Source organism: Pelobates fuscus, chromosome 5, assembly GCF_036172605.1.
Source record: "Pelobates fuscus isolate aPelFus1 chromosome 5, aPelFus1.pri, whole genome shotgun sequence".
Classification (NCBI taxonomy): domain Eukaryota; kingdom Metazoa; phylum Chordata; class Amphibia; order Anura; family Pelobatidae; genus Pelobates; species Pelobates fuscus.
The window spans coordinates 252807210-252827548 of record NC_086321.1 but is presented as its reverse complement, the minus strand read 5'-3'; the positions used below and the strand labels follow the sequence as shown (position 1 = coordinate 252827548).

Below are 20339 nucleotides of genomic sequence, written 5' to 3'. Positions count from 1 at the left end.
TGGGAGATCGAACAGAATTATGCGGACTTATATGATCCAGTGACACCGCCTGTCTCTAACCTGATGGGGCTTCTGGACTGTACACCATTGGGAGCGGTGAGTTTTGTTCCCCCTCCCCAACAACTAAGCCCGCCAGTAGGAGACCTGCATTTAGTACCTCCTACTGCCCAACCAGCCCCAGAAATGGGGGACCTTATCGACTGGTCCTGGGAAGACCCACAGATGGCAGGTGGAGATGGGACCGTGGTCTCTCTGCCGGCCCTACAGGGAGGCTGGGCAGTTGGCCCAGATCCCCAGCGGCAGTGTGTATTACAGGGGGCTGAAGGTGCCATCCTTGCTCCCCAGCGGCAGCCTAACACACCAAGGGGAGACAGTAAGCCCCACACCAGCACAGATGGGACCGTGGTCTCTGTGCCCAAGCTACCAGGAGCTGAAGGAGATGTTCTTGCTCCCCAGCGGCCGTCTACGGTTCAGGGAGAGGGGTTTGTTGTTTCCTCTCCCCAGCGGCAGCACAGCTCACCAAGGGGAGACAGTAAGCCCCTCACCAGCACAGATGGGACCGTGGTCTCTGTGCCCAAGTTACAGGGAGCTGAAGGAGCCGTCCTTGCTCCCCAGCGGCAGTCTATGGTTCAGGGAGAGGAGTTTGTCATCCCCTCTCCCCAGCGGCAGCTTAGCACGCCAAGGGGAGACAGTAAACCCCACAACCGTGCAGATGGGACCGTAGTCTCTGCACCTACACCACTGGGGATAGGGACAGTCGGTCCTAGTCCACAACAGCCAGACAAAATATCGGAAGGGGAGACAGTCGTTTTTCCCCAACCACAGCTGTGTTCAACCAGGAGAGAGGACACCCTGGTTACTTTTTCCCCAAGCCTTGGACTTACAACTGGACACGAGTGGCAGGGGGCCATCTGGACAACTACCCCCTGTAAGGACAGCCAGCCGACTATCAGAGCCCCAGACCGACTGGAGGTCTGGAGTCTGGATAGTCTAAATGGGAAAGGGGAGAAATGTGGCGGAACCCACCTCGCCACTGGACATTGGAGGGGCCTGGCTGCCTGCCTCTTACCCGCTGACTATGGCCCCTGGAAAACTGGTACATTTAAAGATTTATATTTGGGCTTGTTATACTGTATATTGCTGCTACTGGCCCTTTTAACAGCATCTATGGACACATTGGGACTTTTGGGACTACTGTCCCTTTAAGACTGTGAAGCATATCCTAGTGTACAGCCTGTAATATTATATATGTATTTATATATGTGTTAAGTTTAACCTGGGTGATTTGTATGCAGCATTCATCTGATTGTTCGGTAGAATCACTCCATTCATTGTATTGAGGAAACTACCGAACAACCAGACCACCCAGGAATAAGTGTGCCTCCAATTACCGTTTGCAACAATGTTGCAAACGGGTAATTGGCAATCATGTAATGTGTGCTGTGTCCTCTGGGTGGCCGCCATTCAGGAAAACCACCACGTGGCGGCGGCCATCTTTAACTGCCGAACAGCGGTGTTTTGCCGTCGAGTGTCTGGAACTGAAATCGGACACTCGACTAGGCAAACACCGCTGAGACCTCCAGACATCCAGGAATTGGGGAAAAGTGTGTACTATATAATTGGGTTAAGTATTATCTAAGGGGAGGAGATGTGTGGGCTGAACCATGTGTGTGATTGGGTGTTTTATGCCTCCCCCTGGGTGGGGACTGTTTGTGTAGTATTGTAATAAAAGCCAGGCTGGATGAGCCAGTCCAGAGTTCCTGTTTTAACCTCAAAGTGATGTGTCGTCTCATTATTGGGGGAAGGATTGATTGTATGCTGTTCCAGTTGACTGCTAGGAGTGGAAACCTATTTGCATGGTTTGTCCTATTCGGCTGTATACAGCATTCATATGCTTGAGAAGGTTCATATGCTGCATCGGTTCGGTGATTATGGTGTCTGCCAGAGTGCTTGGAGTCCTCAGGAAGCACTAGGAGCATCCATTAACGGAGGTATCCAGTCGGGGTGCCAGGCGATCCGTTACACTTATTTTATAGCAAATCAACACAGCTGGATAAATATCACGGCTAACGTGATATGTCACAGAAATACACACTTATCCCAATGTCATCTGCAGCATGAAATGGTTATAAATATATATATTTCTTAGTTAACTAAGATTTCTGAATATCGAAATCTGATCGTGATTTTATCCAGTCATATATCATGCTACTAGAAAATATTAATTAATTTAAATTAATTAATTGAAGCCAGTATATTTACCAGTTAATAGATATTCTCACCAGATGTTCTCAGGTAGCTAAGTGTCCAGGAATGTTTCTCTGTCTTTTCTTTCTTAGCCTGCTTCCGACTCTTTTGCCCCCGACTGCATACCTCCTTGCATCTGCCTTGATTGCCCTGATTCTTTGAATGTCTGAATCTCTGAATGCTTGAATGACTCTCTCTCCCTTTGTCTTAACTTTTTAAAGGGAAAGTTTCTCTGTTCGTCAGTGGCTAATAACCAATAACAACACTGTAGGTGTGGTTCCTTTCTAGATTATAAATTTAGTATTTGGACTGTAGATGGCAGTCTCATCCCACTAAACATACCTATCCAGGAAAGAGTTAACTTTTCCTGGTGGCTATTTTGACGTAATTTTGGTTTATCTATATGTCGCTATATTTTATATTCACTTGTCATTTCAAAACCTTTCTTTGGGCTTTCTTCAGACTATGTGTCTCCAAATTCTGTAGTAATTTCTAATATGACAGTTCTTAAACTAAAAATGACCTCAAAACTTACAATGGGACTTTGTACATATAGAAAGTAAAATTTAATTATTTAATCTCTGTCACCTATGTCTGGGTTTAGAATTTATTCTATTCCATTAGCATTTTAGACAGTCTCTTATCACTTGGTTTGTTTATACTATACATTCCATTCAGCTCTGGTAAGGCGGTCAGTTTTACAGAAGGGATTGAAATCTTGTGTCTTTTGTTAACTTGAAAATAACAAAATGGAGTCTGCTCTGTTCAGAGTGACTGACAATATACACTTTGTATTTCTATCATAGCACAAAATGTCTGCCGATATAAATACCCTGACAATTGGGAGACACTAGGGACACAGTGTCGGCATGTCTACCAATGTCCCCATTTCTCCCAGCCAATGTCCCTAGTTTCTCAGTGTCCCCATGTCTACCAGTGTCCCCAAATATCTGTCTCCCAGTGTCCCCATGTCTCCCCAAATGTTTCAGTGTCCCAATGTCTCTCAACCAATGTACCTAGTGTCTCAGTATCCCCACTGCTCCCAGTGTCCCCTACTCTGCCAGTGTCTGTGTCTCCATGTCTCCCAGTGTTCCCAAATATCTGTCTCCCAGTCTCCACATGTCTCACAGCCAATGTCCCTAGTGTCTCAGTGCCCCATATATCCAAGTGTCCCCAAGTGTCTTTGTCCCTATGCCTCCCAGCCAGTGTCCCTAGTGTCTGTGTACCCTTGTCTCCCAGTGTACCCTAGTCTTCCAGTGTCTGTGTCTCCATGTTTCCCAGTGTCTCCATGTGTCCCCATGTCTGTATCCACAAGTGTCTCCGTGTCCCCTGGTATCCTAGTGACACGGGAAACACTGAGACATGGGGACACGGGAAGAAATTAGGGGACTGGGCAACATGGGGACACTGACACTGTGATACATAGGGACACTGATGCCAGGCTGGCCTTCCAATTCTTTGGACAGACATTCCCCCTTTTTGGGCATGTTCCCCCCTTCTGGCATTTCTGGTCACGTGATTTGCGTCAGTGGCCCACTCTCTTACCCCGCCCATTGACTTCCTGCTTCACTGGACACTGCTGTTAGGGGGTATGGCTTTACTTGAAAGATGAAAGCATAAATTAGAGAGAGATTAGCATAGAGTATGTGTTTTCTTATAGCTGCATCCTTTGAGTTTCCCTCCAACACCATCTCCATCAGATGCATGACGCTTGCATAACTGTAACTGTTTTAGTGTTTTTGGTCAATAAGATTCTGTAATTAGGCCCCATCATAATTGTCAGCACCAGGCCCACTGGGCTCTTAATCTGGCCCTGGTTATGTCCAGTGTTTTTTTTTGTTTTTTTTTGGTAGCCGCTTAGTCACAACCCTGGCCCAAGTTTGTGTGTATATACATTTTACAGGGTCAAATGTAGGGATTGCAGATTAAATTCTCTGGACTTTCTGCCCGTGTTGTCAGTCAGGTCCCTCCATATATAAGTAATAAAATCAAATAATTATGTAAAAATAATAATACATAAATATACATTTAGAATAAAATTATTTGTGTGTGTGTGTGTGTATATACACACACACTAAATCCCATAAAATTAGGCATTAAATCCCTCCTTTTGCATGGCGGCATCGCACGTCCTAATGTTGTTAACTGGTTATTTGGAAATTGACTACAACCAAACAAAACACTGAAAATCTAAAATGTATGTTCAAGTATTTTTGATACATTCAAGATTTGGCAAACTACATCACAATTGACATCAGTCCAGGCACAATCAAGGCACACACTGCAATCATAACTACAAACTTTGTTTCTCTATGCTGACTGCCAGGTGCAAATGGCAGAGCATATAACAGCAATTTTAAGACCTGACAGGAGTCGTCATATTTTGCTTAGCCTTTCTTTACTAAGCTCTACAGTAGCACAAATAAACAAGATAAACATTAACCAATCAGAAAACAATCATGGGAGCCAAAAGAGGCCATTCCGGGGGGCGGAGTCTGACCGCCGAGCAGCATGGACGCGTCCGACATGAGCTCCGGCCAGGCAGGAGAAACACCGGGCAATAAGCGACGGCTACCCAGCCAAAACTACCCATGGGGGTATCACTCACGTCGGGGGTACCCCGCTGAACCCAACGATACCACCCCAGGGCCTGCCGAAGTCAGCAAAGCTGAAACTCAAATGCGGCCTACTGAGGCTGAAGCCAGAGGGAAACGGCAGCTCTCCAGGGCGCAAAAGCCCGCAAGCGACCTCACGTCAGCCTTCCCCCCCCCCCCTCTGGACCGGTGGGGGACATCCCGGTCCCCACTGGACATATAAACCAGTTGGAAAAGCGAGCAAACCAGCGATGCAACATGGGGGAGCAAAAACTCGCCAAAGACCAGCCAAAATGGCCGCCCAGCATGTACCCAGAAGGCGGATTACTCACCCTAAACCATGTATGTCCCCCATGGAAATCTTTGATCGGCTCTGTGCGGGCCTCACAGCAGCTCTACGCAGCAGAGGGGCAACCCACCGCCAAGCTGTCCGAACGGTAGCCTCCTGGATACGTCCAGCAGCGAGACGCAGCTCCTACAGGCAATTACCCCAAGCCTCTAAAATGGCCGTCCGGCAGCGCAGACACCGAAGCGCCTCAAGGCGGGAAAAGGCGCCGATCCTCTCAAACATCCTATCCGAACAAACTCCTGGCTACCAACACAGCTCTAAGCACAGCTTCCAAGCCAACGCTGCACCACAGAGAGCTGCGCGGCCATACACCACGAGGACACTTACCGGAGATGACCCCCAAAGAGGAGACGCCGGGCCCTGCGGCCGCAACGACCTGAACCCCTGGGCACTACTACGACCCCACCTGCATGGCATCTGGTCCCTCAGAGCCACACCACAAGGACTATCAAGCTGGACTAACACAGTAAAAGACTCACCTCCAAAGCCTGCAAGCGGCGTGGGTTAACGGCCGTCAAGGGACGCTGGGATACCTGGTACCAGAGACTCACAGCAAAGTTACCATAGCCATACTCTTAACAACCCTGACCTAACACGCAGAATTTTTTTTTTTCCTATATGCTATATTTTAAAAATGTCTCTAGCTACACACGTAGGCAATCTATGCAGACTAGGGTATATAGTCTAAGCAACCACTCAACCATCAAAACACCCAAGGTCTGCACTCTAATTATACACCCTTCACATACCAGTAAACGTGTACACCTTGACAGCTTTTAGAGGCTTATACCAACATTAACTTACTAAGTATATGTACTAAGAATTACAAATGTTAACCAGTTAATGTGTGTTATTTACTCTGTCTCTTAATCTTTTACCTGCACTCTTGCAATAGAACTAAACGTTAGCCAGATCTTAGAAAATCTAATACTCACTCTACAGTTCAGCTCAGCGAAACAGTTTTCTCATATAGTTCACTGATGTCATGATTTATTTGCTGATTGTTAGCAACTTAAAACTTTAAAAATGTGCCTGGATAATATAAGTCACAACTTGTACAGCAAACTGCAATTACTCATGCCTTGTCACGCTGTTGTGGCGAACCAAGGCTGTTTGTCAATTCTTGTGCACAATAAAAATAAAGAATTTAAAAAAAAAAAAAAAAAGAGGCCATTCCTCTTTCTTTATTGCACCTCAACAAGCACAGGTCAGAGTGTGCTTGTTATACAGGGAATGCAGAATTATTAGGCAAATGAGTAGTTTGACCACATCATCCTCTTTATGCATGTTGTCTTACTCCAAGCTGTATAGGCTCGAAAGCCTACTACCAATTAAGCATATTAGGTGATGTGCATCTCTGTAATGAGAAGGGGTGTGGTCTAATGACATCAACACCCTATATCAGGTGTGCATAATTATTAGGCAACTTCCTTTCCTTTGGCAAAATGGGTCAAAAGAAGGACTTGACAGGCTCAGAAAAGTCAAAAATAGTGAGATATCTTGCAGAGGGATGCAGCACTCTTAAAATTGCAAAGCTTCTGAAGCGTGATCATCGAACAATCAAGCGTTTCATTCAAAGTAGTCAACAGGGTCGCAAGAAGCGTGTGGAGAAACCAAGGCGCAAAATAACTGCCCATGAACTGAGAAAAGTCAAGCGTGCAGCTGCCAAGATGTCACTTGCCACCAGTTTGGCCATATTTCAGAGCTGCAACATCACTGGAGTGCCCAAAAGCACAAGGTGTGCAATACTCGGAGACATGGCCAAGGTAAGAAAGGCTGAAAGACGACCACCACTGAACAAGACACACAAGCTGAAACGTCAAGACTGGGCCAAGAAATATCTCAAGACTGATTTTTCTAAGGTTTTATGGACTGATGAAATGAGAGTGAGTCTTGATGGGCCAGATGGATGGATTGGTAAAGGGCAGAGAGCTCCAGTCCGACTCAGACGCCAGCAAGGTGGAGGTGGAGTACTGGTTTGGGCTGGTATCATCAAAGATGAGCTTGTGGGGCCTTTTCGGGTTGAGGATGGAGTCAAGCTCAACTCCCAGTTTCTGGAAGACACCTTCTTCAAGCAGTGGTACAGGAAGAAGTCTGCATCCTTCAAGAAAAACATGACTTTCATGCAGGACAATGCTCCATCACACGCGTCCAAGTACTCCCCAGCGTGGCTGGCAAGAAAGGGTATAAAAGAAGAAAATCTAATGACATGGCCTCCTTGTTCACCTGATCTGAACCCCATTGAGAACCTGTGGTCCATCATCAAATGTGAGATTTACAAGGAGGGAAAACAGTACACCTCTCTGAACAGTGTCTGGGAGGCTGTGGTTGCTGCTGCACGCAATGTTGATGGTGAACAGATCAAAACACTGACAGAATCCATGGATGGCAGTCTTTTGAGTGTCCTTGCAAAGAAAGGTGGCTATATTGGTCACTGATTTGTTTTTGTTTTGTTTTTGAATGTCAGAAATGTATATTTGTGAATGTTGAGATGTTATATATGTTTCACTGGTGAAAATAAATAATTGAAATGGGTATATTTGTTTTTTGTTAAGTTGCCTAATAATTATGCACAGTAATAGTCACCTGCACACACAGATATCCCCCTAAAATAGCTAAAACTAAAAACAAACTAAAAACTACTTCCAAAAATATTCAGCTTTGATATTAATGAGTTTTTTGGGTTTATTGAGAACATGGTTGTTGTTCAATAATAAAATTAATCCTCAAAAATACAACTTGCCTAATAATTCTGCGCTCCCTGTATATTTACTTTCCATTCACTTCAAATTCTCACTTGAGTGAGTAACACTATAAAAAAAATCAGTTCTAGACCATGCTTAGTTACTTTAGAAAACAGTTAAAAAAAAAAAAATTAAGACAACTCACATGAAATATACTGAGTGCAAAAATACCCTTTCAGTATAACGAGAAGTATAATTCTATGTATTTGTTGTTGGGATTTTATTTGTTTTTTTTGTTTGTTTGTTTTTAAGGCAAAAGCAACATTTGCAACAGGTCCACGGCAGACCGACACCACTTTCTATGAATTCCGTACTTACACTATCAAGCCATCCAATATGAGCGAGTTCATGAAACATACTAACGAGAACTTCCACTTTCGTACAATTCACTCTGAGTTGATTGGATACTTTACTATGGAGCTAGGAGCTCTGAATAAAGTGTTCAGCATCTGGAAATATGGTATGCAAAACTAGGGACTAAAGTATTGTGATCCTTGTTTGCAGGTAGCACGGTCATCTAGGGTAAACATCAGGCACAGTACTTGTAATTGCATATACTCCAGGCACTTTATTTGTAAATCCACACAGGAGACAGCAGTAAATGAAAACATAAATATAACAGGTTTCCCTGAATACCAATCAAAGGTTGCCTCTTTTTACAGAGGAGTGTGTATAACAAAAGTGCTCAAAAAAGTCAGAAAGTGATTTACAGGCAGCTCAATACACTGGTGTGGAAATATCCTCTATTCCACTGAATAAATTTAGTAGATATTGGTGCGGTGTAAGTGACAAGGACCTACACCTATAAGTGGAGCGCTCAAACACAGATAAATCTTACCAAAACGTAGTCTCATTCAATGGTAAAATATGGGGTACATGTCAAAGTAAAATACAGAAAATACAATATAGTGTAGATGGTACTGAAAAATGGCTTCACAGTGATTATAATGATATCGTGCTGAATATTACACTCACATTTCAAGGAGCCTGTATATAGAAAACACTGGCTCCGTATCAAGGCTTGTGTGCTGTTATGGTAGCACCACCCTCCTACTTCGGCTTGAAGAATTTCTCAGAAACACAAAAAAAAGGGAAGAAAGCAGACCAATGTGTAGACTTATGGTGATAAATGACACAGGTATATGTTCAATAAATGGGGTGCTCACCTGGTCCTGAGCCTACGAATCCCGGCTCTAGGTGTGTAGGTTTTGTGCCAATTTGAATGGGGATGGCACTTCCCCTGTGAGGATTCCTTGGAGGCTCCAAAAAGGACTTGGATGAGGTTTTGAATGAAAATGGTGAATTTATTGGTTTAAAATAAACATAAAAACAAAGATGATAAAAGTCCTCAAATAAAAGTCCTTTAAAAATGGCCAATACGCGTTTCACTCTCAAATAGAGCTTCTTCAGTCAGCTGTAATGTTAGTCCTCTGAATCCTCCATTTTAAATGTCATCTGGGTCTTCCCCTTTAATGAGTTAAGTTCATTCTGTCCAATCAGATTCAATTTCACATAATGTGTGTGTGTGTGTGTGTGTGTGTGTGTACCTTTAATAGGTTAATGATGTTAACGCCTTTATTTGTCTATTTTTTCATTGGTGGGCAGCGTTGGTTGGCGGAAGTGCTTGTTTTCAACCAGGTGGTTGGCGGAAGTGACATCACGTAATCATGTGATCGCCATCCAGCCACTCCCAAAAAAAAAAAAAAAAAGCTGAAAACAGCAAATAGAGCTGCAGAATTGAAATGACAGTAAAATTGCATAATGTCAAATATTGATATAATGTAAATAGTGGTGCATATAGACTAATACATTAACATTGTTAAAGGTGCATACTGTGCTGGTGGTACTTATATTTTTAAACATTAAAAAGGTGATATTACATACATATGTGCTAGAATAGATATCCTTATTGGGTATTTAAATCAATATTCTTTAAGTGGTATTCACAGTGTTTATAGTGTTCGGGCATACATAATATGCCACTGATTGAATATGAATAAGAAAAATGTATGAAAGAAAAACAAGGGGTATAAAAAGGGTAGAATGGATTACAATGGATAAATTCCATTGAACCCAAAAAAGGGGGGATACCCATTTAAATGAAATGGCAGAGTTCAAAGTCTATATTCAAACCCCGGGGCTTTAAAGTCCCGAGGTTGAATATCCACCTCATCTCACTCTGTCCCAATAATTTATTGAGGTCGCCTCCCCGCCAATTCCCCTTAACCTTTTGTATACCCATAAAGAGTAATTGGGTGGGATCACTGTTGTGGGCTAGGGTGAAGTGGTGTGATACACTGTGTCCTTCAAATTTTTTCTTGATATTTCTAGTGTGTTCCTCAATCCTAGTGTGTAAATTCCGTTTAGTGCGTCCCACATATTTTAAACCGCAAGGACATTCCAATAAATATATTACGTTGTTTGAGTGGCAAGTTATAAGTTCTTTAATAGGGAATTCCTCATCATTATTGCAGTTCTTAAAAGTCTTAATATGTCTCTTTTTATTATTGGTGTTCCTACATGCGAGACAAGTACCACACCCATAAAAACCCTTTCCTTTATTTAGGAAGGTAGTGGTTTTAGTTTTTTTAATGTGGTTCTTTACCAAAAGTCTGTTTAAATTAGCTGCACCCCTAAATATTATCTTGGGTTTTGGTGGTAGAATCTGAGATAGGGCATGGTCCTGAAGTAAAATAGGCCAATGTTTATTTAGGATTTTCCTTAATGCCTTATTGTTATGGCTGTAATTACATACAATAGGTAAATTGACCTCACATTCATTTTGCGTTTTGTTTTTTTCTTGTAATAAAGTGCTCTGTGGAATTTTTAAAACTTGTGTATAAGTGTCGTTGAGTGTCTCCTTTTTATAGCCCTTATCTAACAGGTCGGTCATTAATTTGTCTGCTTGTTCCTTGAAGGTGTCATTGTCCGTGCAATTTCTTTTTATACGTATAAGTTGTGATTTAGGTACACTATTTAGCCAAGGGGAAAAGTGACAGCTTGAGGTGTGGATAAAGCTGTTCACATCCACATCTTTAAAATGTGTCTTGGTCTTGATCTTTTCATTATCAATAAAAATATCCAAATCTAAAAATGTGACCGTGTGTTTACTAAAATTCGTTGATAAAATAATGCCCCATTCATTATTGTTTAATTGATTTTAAAAACTTTGTAGCGTGTTTTCTGTGCCCTTCCAAATAAAAAACAGGTCATCTATGTAACGGCGATAGGTCACCAGGCCCTCCACCCAGCCCTCATTAAGTTGTAAATGTTGGCGCTTCCAGTCTGCCATGAACAGGTTAGCGTAGCTGGGTGCGAACCTGGTGCCCATCGCCGTCCCACATGCCTGTAAATAAAAAGTGTCATCGTACCAAAAATAATTACTGGTTAAAATTAATTGTATCCCTTCAATGATAAAATCAATTTGATATGACTCAAATTTCTGAGATTGTTCTAAAAAGAATTGTACTGCTGCACAGCCCTTTTGATGTGTGATAATGGTGTATAAAGAGCTGACGTCAGCAGTTACTAGATAGTAGTCACGTGATAAGAATGACTACAGACGCAATGAAGTTAGGACATTTGGGAAAAATCGAAAACCAGAAAATCATAATACATATGACCAACACAACCACAACCACATCACGCACGCACATATTATCAACCAAGGGCAAACCCATTTAGGGACCATTACAATAAGAGACCCAGAGAGAGAATAGAACCTAAACCTTCCACAAGACCCCATGGGAGAACCCACACACCCAACATGAGAACTCCCATCCAGATGGAAAAAAGAGCAAAATCAGATGAATTCTTAACAGCACAAAGCAAATTTAGACACAATCCTAGGAGAATATCAGATATTTCCACCAACAATAGATTTGAACCACTTGAAAAAATCACAAAGGAAGAGGATTTTTGGAGTCTGAGGAACAAAGACAAACACAAATTCCTCTCACGCCAAAAATCACCAAACAAAAGACAAAGGAGCACGGAAGAAGGGGAAATAGAGGAGGAGTGGACACACAGAGGAGGAAAGAGGGACAAACGCAACCCATAAAAATCAAAAGGAGATGGAAAAAGAAGCAGGTATATTTAACCTCACCTGCACTACATTGAACCATACACAAATCAAATTACTACAGAAGGGCTTAAAATTTGCACCCACTAGAAATCTTAACAAATTTGAGACGTGTGTAGATCTAAATAAATTTAAACGCACCTTATGCTTGAAAAACATTTTTCAAAAAAATCCTATAACCAATAGCCTAATTAATACAGAAAAGTATACACACACGACATTAAAAGAAAAGTCCACCTTTTTTCCAAAACACTTAATCTCAGGAGAAATGACCACCTATGAGAAAATGGTGATGTCAGACATCAATAAATTAAAAAAAGCGAATCGCTACCAACAAAACCTTCAAAAAGATGAGTACAAAGTTCTAAAAAAACTACAGAAAGATAATGACATCATTAAACCCGCGGATAAGGGGGGGGGATAGTCATTTTAAATGTCAAAGACTATCACACAGAATGTATGAGGTTACTTAACGACCACACAACCTATACACAATTAAAAGGAGATCCAACTATTGAAATTAAAAATAAATTTTACGATCTCATAACCAAGGGTTTACAAAAGGAGATTTTAAACAAAAAAGAATTTGAGTATCTAAATGAAACACACCCTAAGATACCTGTGTTCTATTACCTCCCCAAGGTGCATAAAAACCCCTTAGTTCCACCTGGAAGACCTATCGTCTCAGGCATCAACTCCATATCATGTAGATTTTCGGAGTATGTGGACAGATGCCTCCAGCCTATAGTGCAAGGCATCCCTAGTTGCCTTAAAGATACAGGGAGCATTCTGAGACATTTACAGACCATCAAATGGGAACATGACTACTATCTAGTAACTGCTGACGTCAGCTCTTTATACACCATTATCACACATCAAAAGGGCTGTGCAGCAGTACAATTCTTTTTAGAACAATCTCAGAAATTTGAGTCAGATCAAATTGATTTTATCATTGAAGGGATACAATTAATTTTAACCAGTAATTATTTTTGGTACGATGACACTTTTTATTTACAGGCATGTGGGACGGCGATGGGCACCAGGTTCGCACCCAGCTACGCTAACCTGTTCATGGCAGACTGGGAGCGCCAACATTTACAACTTAATGAGGGCTGGGTGGAGGGCCTGGTGACCTATCGCCGTTACATAGATGACCTGTTTTTTATTTGGAAGGGCACAGAAAACACGCTACAAAGTTTTTAAAATCAATTAAACAATAATGAATGGGGCATTATTTTATCAACGAATTTTAGCAAACACACGGTCACATTTTTAGATTTGGATATTTTTATTGATAATGAAAAGATCAAGACCAAGACACATTTTAAAGATGTGGATGTGAACAGCTTTATCCACACCTCAAGCTGTCACTTTTCCCCTTGGCTAAATAGTGTACCTAAATCACAACTTATACGTATAAAAAGAAATTGCACGGACAATGACACCTTCAAGGAACAAGCAGACAAATTAATGACCGACCTGTTAGATAAGGGCTATAAAAAGGAGACACTCAACGACACTTATACACAAGTTTTAAAAATTCCACAGAGCACTTTATTACAAGAAAAAAACAAAACGCAAAATGAATGTGAGGTCAATTTACCTATTGTATGTAATTACAGCCATAACAATAAGGCATTAAGGAAAATCCTAAATAAACATTGGCCTATTTTACTTCAGGACCATGCCCTATCTCAGATTCTACCACCAAAACCCAAGATAATATTTAGGGGTGCAGCTAATTTAAACAGACTTTTGGTAAAGAACCACATTAAAAAAACTAAAACCACTACCTTCCTAAATAAAGGAAAGGGTTTTTATGGGTGTGGTACTTGTCTCGCATGTAGGAACACCAATAATAAAGAGACATATTAAGACTTTTAAGAACTGCAATAATGATGAGGAATTCCCTATTAAAGAACTTATAACTTGCCACTCAAACAACGTAATATATTTATTGGAATGTCCTTGCGGTTTAAAATATGTGGGACGCACTAAACGGAATTTACACACTAGGATTGAGGAACACACTAGAAATATCAAGAAAAAATTTGAAGGACACAGTGTATCACACCACTTCACCCTAGCCCACAACAGTGATCCCACCCAATTACTCTTTATGGGTATACAAAAGGTTAAGGGGAATTGGCGGGGAGGCGACCTCAATAAATTATTGGGACAGAGTGAGATGAGGTGGATATTCAACCTCGGGACTTTAAAGCCCCGGGGTTTGAATATAGACTTTGAACTCTGCCATTTCATTTAAATGGGTATCCCCCCTTTTTTGGGTTCAATGGAATTTATCCATTGTAATCCATTCTACCCTTTTTATACCCCTTGTTTTTCTTTCATACATTTTTCTTATTCATATTCAATCAGTGGCATATTATGTATGCCCGAACACTATAAACACTGTGAATACCACTTAAAGAATATTGATTTAAATACCCAATAAGGATATCTATTCTAGCACATATGTATGTAATATCACCTTTTTAATGTTTAAAAATATAAGTACCACCAGCACAGTATGCACCTTTAACAATGTTAATGTATTAGTCTATATGCACCACTATTTACATTATATCAATATTTGACATTATGCAATTTTACTGTCATTTCAATTCTGCAGCTCTATTTGCTGTTTTCAGCTTTTTTTTTTTTTTTTTTTTTTGGGGAGTGGCTGGATGGCGATCACATGATTACGTGATGTCACTTCCGCCAACCACCTGGTTGAAAACAAGCACTTCCGCCAACCAACGCTGCCCACCAATGAAAAAATAGACAAATAAAGGCGTTAACATCATTAACCTATTAAAGGTACACACACACACACACACACACACACACACATTATGTGAAATTGAATCTGATTGGACAGAATGAACTTAACTCATTAAAGGGGAAGACCCAGATGACATTTAAAATGGAGGATTCAGAGGACTAACATTACAGCTGACTGAAGAAGCTCTATTTGAGAGTGAAACGCGTATTGGCCATTTTTAAAGGACTTTTATTTGAGGACTTTTATCATCTTTGTTTTTATGTTTATTTTAAACCAATAAATTCACCATTTTCATTCAAAACCTCATCCAAGTCCTTTTTGGAGCCTCCAAGGAATCCTCACAGGGGAAGTGCCATCCCCATTCAAATTGGCACAAAACCTACACACCTAGAGCCGGGATTCGTAGGCTCAGGACCAGGTGAGCACCCCATTTATTGAACATATACCTGTGTCATTTATCACCATAAGTCTACACATTGGTCTGCTTTCTTCCCTTTTTTTTGTGTTTCTGAGAAATTCTTCAAGCCGAAGTAGGAGGGTGGTGCTACCATAACAGCACACAAGCCTTGATACGGAGCCAGTGTTTTCTATATACAGGCTCCTTGAAATGTGAGTGTAATATTCAGCACGATATCATTATAATCACTGTGAAGCCATTTTTCAGTACCATCTACACTATATTGTATTTTCTGTATTTTACTTTGACATGTACCCCATATTTTACCATTGAATGAGACTACGTTTTGGTAAGATTTATCTGTGTTTGAGCGCTCCACTTATAGGTGTAGGTCCTTGTCACTTACACCGCACCAATATCTAATAACAGGTTTCCCCTTTAAACAAAAACCTAGCTCGTCTGAGCACTGACTCACTTCAGGTTCCCTATCTCTCAGGGGTTAAACTAGAACAAAAACGTATCTTGGGGTTGCACCAACCTTAATAGAGAACAACACTGCACTCCAACACTCAGTCACCTTGACTTCTTTCCTTTCTGCACTCCAGTGCGCTCAGCTAGCCTGCTGCTTTCCTTTTGCACTCCCAGTGCTTCAAGACAGCCTTGACTGCTTCCCTTTCTGCACTCCCAGTGCCTAGTCTCCTTGACTCCCTCTCTGGAGAGAACAGCCTCTCTCCTACCTGCGTCCTGTGAGGAAGCCAGCAATCCCCCCTTTACCTGCCTAGCAGGGAGGGGTTTATTCCCACTGCTACAGCTGATTATCTGCAGCTGAGCAGTGGGTTGGAGACAGTCCAAAAACCCTGGCCTGGATCTAGGTCTCCCAAGAAAAAAACACTAAACTGTGGAGTGGAGCATTGGCCCACCCTTCTCTCCAAATGCTCCACCCCAGGGGCCCATAACTAAACCTAGCTTTGTGTTGTGCAACACACAAACTACATATACTCCCCCTGGGGTTAAATGGCCTCTCTGCCTTCACTTTATCACAGTATGTAAAAAGGTACCAATGCTTGGATCACTAATATAATGGATCATACAATTCTTTTGCTATACCTCCCATTGATGACTGGATTAAAAATCACCGGTACATCTGCTACTAGTTGACAACTCATTGCACTTATGTTTACATAGTTTTGTTAAAATGTAACCTTTTGTATAACTTTATATTCTATTTTTCTACTTTAGGCAATTTTGCAGAAAGAACAGCCATTCGGGCAAAACTTGCCCAAGACAAGGATTTCATGGAGAAGTATCTTGCTAAAGCATTGACGATGATTGATAACCAGGACAGTGAAATTGCTTACTTAGTGCCATGGTGTAAGCTTGATAAGCCAGAAAAAACAGGTAAAGCTGTGTTTTGAGATTTACCTCCTCCTTTCACCCTTGTTCATTCTAGACTCCCCACTTTGTGGTTTTTTTTTTTACTTTTCGTTCTGACCTTCTATAGTGCCCAGAAACTGGCAATATGAATTGCAATGTACAATGACTTTGGCACGTGACATAAGTATTGCAGTGCTTTGTGCATTTCTTCAGCACACTTCTGGATGCAAATTTAAATACAATCTTTGGATATAGTGTTATAATAGTTACAGCAGTTTGCTTTGATGTCACATTTGCATGTATGTGTGTAAGAAAATCTTGGGAACATGGCCCTCAGGATGGTGGTACTCATTACCTAGTTCTTACAGTGGATGACATGGAGTTATTGAATACATTCACTTAATTTTGATGACATCTGTGAGAGACAGCTTGCAAACAAGGGGTGAGACATAAGAAACGCATAGTCAATAAGTGCGAAACACCGATTTATTTATCTGAAATAGGGGGTTCAAATACAACTTGTATGTAAAGTAATATGTGGAACATACAGTTAAAAACATGTCTAACAATTTGTCCATTATTAATAATAAATTATCTTAATAGCCTAAATGTACATATTCTTTATGGTAGGTGTTTATGAATTGGTCACCTTTCAGTTTAAGCCTGGCGGACCAGCTGTGTGGGGAGATGCCTTTAGAGCTGCAATCTCTACTCATGTTCATACTGGCTACACCAAACTTGTAGGCGTCTTCAACACAGAGTATGGACTGCTAAACCAAGGTAAAGTCTCACAGTCTTGTGCTTTTTACGGATCATGCCTCTTCCTTGTATTTATTTACTGTTTCCAGTAAACCTCAGATCATCTTGGAAATATATGGGAGAAATCCAGGTGGACGTAAATTCACCATGTTGCTATAACCTAAATCCTGACAAATCCCACAACATGACCTGACTGGCAGAGAAATAGCATTAGTCTCATGGTAAAATGATAAACCAATCAACAGCAAAAAACATATGTGAGGAAGGCTGAACTTGATGGACGCAAGTCTCTTTTCAGCTATGTAACCATGTAAAGCCCTTTGGGTGAAGTTGGAAGCCCTCCAGAAATTCCCAAAAATATGTTTGGACATAGAACATGGATCCACACATCCTAGGGAACTGTTTTGGGGAAAGGTCATAACATCTCCCTGCTGCATTGCCATTATTATAGTATTGTCTGTAGAGTGTGTGTGTGAGAAATGTATGTATGTGTATAATAATATATACTTATTTATTTAAGGCAGGGTCTGTAGTTGTGGGAGTGGCTTGGGTCCCCTTTTTAAGTGCCTCCAATCCTCTCTCACATAGCGTTATTGGTATGGTGAGTTGAGTGTGACTACTTCCAGTCACTCACAAGTCGCCATTTTGCTGTTTCTTACCTGTGTCCTGGTTCTGCTTACCTGACCGCTCGCCAAACGCTTCCAGCGCGCTTCCTCCTCCAGCTTGCTCGTAGACTAACCCAGAAGTGCTCATTTGAACCGTAAGTTGGGCCCAAACCGTCGCGCCTCGCACTTGTTTATTTGGCGTCATCACGGTATGGGTCTTTTTCAATACTTACCAATTCGTATGGTTTTGCACGTGTTTGCCAGTTTTTGCATAGAAACACACGTACGCATTACTCAGTTTCTGTCTGGTAGAGGTTTCGGTAGTTTCACCGTCACGAACAGGGACCCTTGTTCAGCTCCTTTCGCATACGCTAGCCGATACATACTTGAGTTCGTGTGAAATTCATACAAATTGACTATTTGATATGTTCTGGAAACGCACCAACCCCTGTTTAAAGCATAGGATGTTCGCACGATTCCTCCCAATTGTCTGTTATATATAAATTCAGCAAGTTGAATGTATATTTGACTGATTTTAGGTTAAGGTGCCCTCTGCTGGTTATAAACGATATTACCGTTTAAATTAGAATTTTGCATAATGTAATTGTGGATAATATGTATACTAAAACCTGCTATTTGGTTAACATCTAGATGTCTTGTTAATGTTCTACCTGCAGGTTCGGTTCAGAACTGTAATTCAGGGGAATTGTTCCTGTTTGGCAAACACTTCAAGAATGTCATTTTTAGGTGACAATATCTGGCCAGTTTGTTTCAAATCACGAGGATTTCATCAAGTCATGGCAGCATTTGCCAAATTGCAATATGTCTAGCAATCTGGGTAGGTTACTCTATATTACTTGGGTCCACGATCTGGGCCACATGTTTTTACCACATCCACATGGCCCACATGTGTTACCACTATTTTATGGTTTCATCTTTAGGCTACTGAACAAGAGTTGGCTGCGCTTCTCCTCTCTTCTCGCTGCACCACTTTGCCCGCCTGATCTTGTCCTGTCTCACCTTATCAGATCTCTCTCCTCTTGTCTTGTGTCTTCCTTAATACACATCTTCAACTGCTCTCTCTCTTCTGGTGTTGTCCCTGCTGCCGTTAAACATGCTACTGTAGTACCCATCTTTAAAAAAACATCTGTTGACCTGTCCTCCCCTTCTAACTAGTGTCCCATATCCCTGCAACCTTTTTCCTCAAAGCTTCCGTTTTCCTCAAAGACTTGCCTTTACCCATCTGACTTGTTTCCTCAATTCCAACTCTCTCCTTGAACCTCTTCAGTCTGGCTTCCGCCCCCTGCACTCTACTGAGACTGCTCTTATTAAAGTCACTAATCCTTCCATACTAATCCTCTCTACTGCCTTTGACACTGTTGACCATGTTCTCCTTCTCCAAACTCTTCAATCACTTGGTCTCTGTGACACTGTCCTCTCTTGGTATTCCTCCTATCTCTCCCAACGCTCATTCAGTGTCTCCTTTTCTAATGATAGCTCCTCCCTTAGTCCTGTCAATTTTCTCTATATACTGCCTCTCTTGGCAAACTTATTACCTCATTTGGATTCCAATACCACTTTTACGCTGATGACACTCAGATATACCTCTCCTCCCCAGACCTCTCCCCTACTGTCCTGCAACGTGTCACTGCTTATCTTTCTTCCATCTCTGACTAGATGTCCTCCAAATTTTTAAAACTCAATCTCTCTAAAACTGAGCTCCTTGTCTTTCCTCCTCCTATTACTGATCCTCCTCTCTCGCTCTCCCTTCAAGTTAGTGGTACCGACATCAGTCCATCCTTGCAAGCATGCTGCCTTGGCGTTATACTTGATTCTGGCCTCACATCCAGTCTCTTGTCAAATCCTGTAGATTCCACCTTAAAAAACATCCGCCATTTTCTTACACAAGATGCTACTAAGGAGCCTGTCCATGCTCTAGTAATCTCTTGCATGGATTATTGTAACTCTCTCCTAATAGATCAGCCCACAAGTCATATTGCCGCGCTACAGTCTGTAGCTGGACTGATTTTCCTCTCCTGTCGCTCCTCTCACACCTCTCCCCTCTGTCCATCCTTACATTGGCTTCCTGTATCCTATATGAGTCTATTCAAGGTACTAATCCACACCTATAAAGCACTGACCAATTCTAGCACTTCCTATATCTCTTCACTGATCCGCAGATATGCCCCTTCTCAGTCTCTCCTCTCTGCCCCTTCTCCTGTACACTGCGCCCACCCGTTCAGCCAACTCACACTTGCAGTACTACTCGCGGGTGGCTACTTTCCTTTGGAATAGCCTGCCTACGACCGTCAAGCTCTCCCCTAGTCTTCAATCTTTTAAAAAGTGCCTCAAAACCCATATCTTTAGGAAAGCTTATGGCCTCCCACCGTAACCTCTACCTCAC

The 20339-nt window shown here is 41.7% G+C and overlaps 1 protein-coding gene across 1 annotated transcript in view; it reads left to right on the top strand.

Moving 5' to 3' along the window:
- NIPSNAP3A (nipsnap homolog 3A) overlaps positions 1-20339 on the top strand; it is a 53274-nt gene that overhangs the window by 19935 nt on the left and 13000 nt on the right. The window contains exons 2-4 of the mRNA XM_063455213.1: positions 8187-8394; positions 16437-16595; positions 17202-17351. Coding sequence (XP_063311283.1) covers positions 8187-8394; positions 16437-16595; positions 17202-17351 — 517 coding nt within the window. The remainder of the gene's footprint in view (positions 1-8186; positions 8395-16436; positions 16596-17201; positions 17352-20339) is intronic.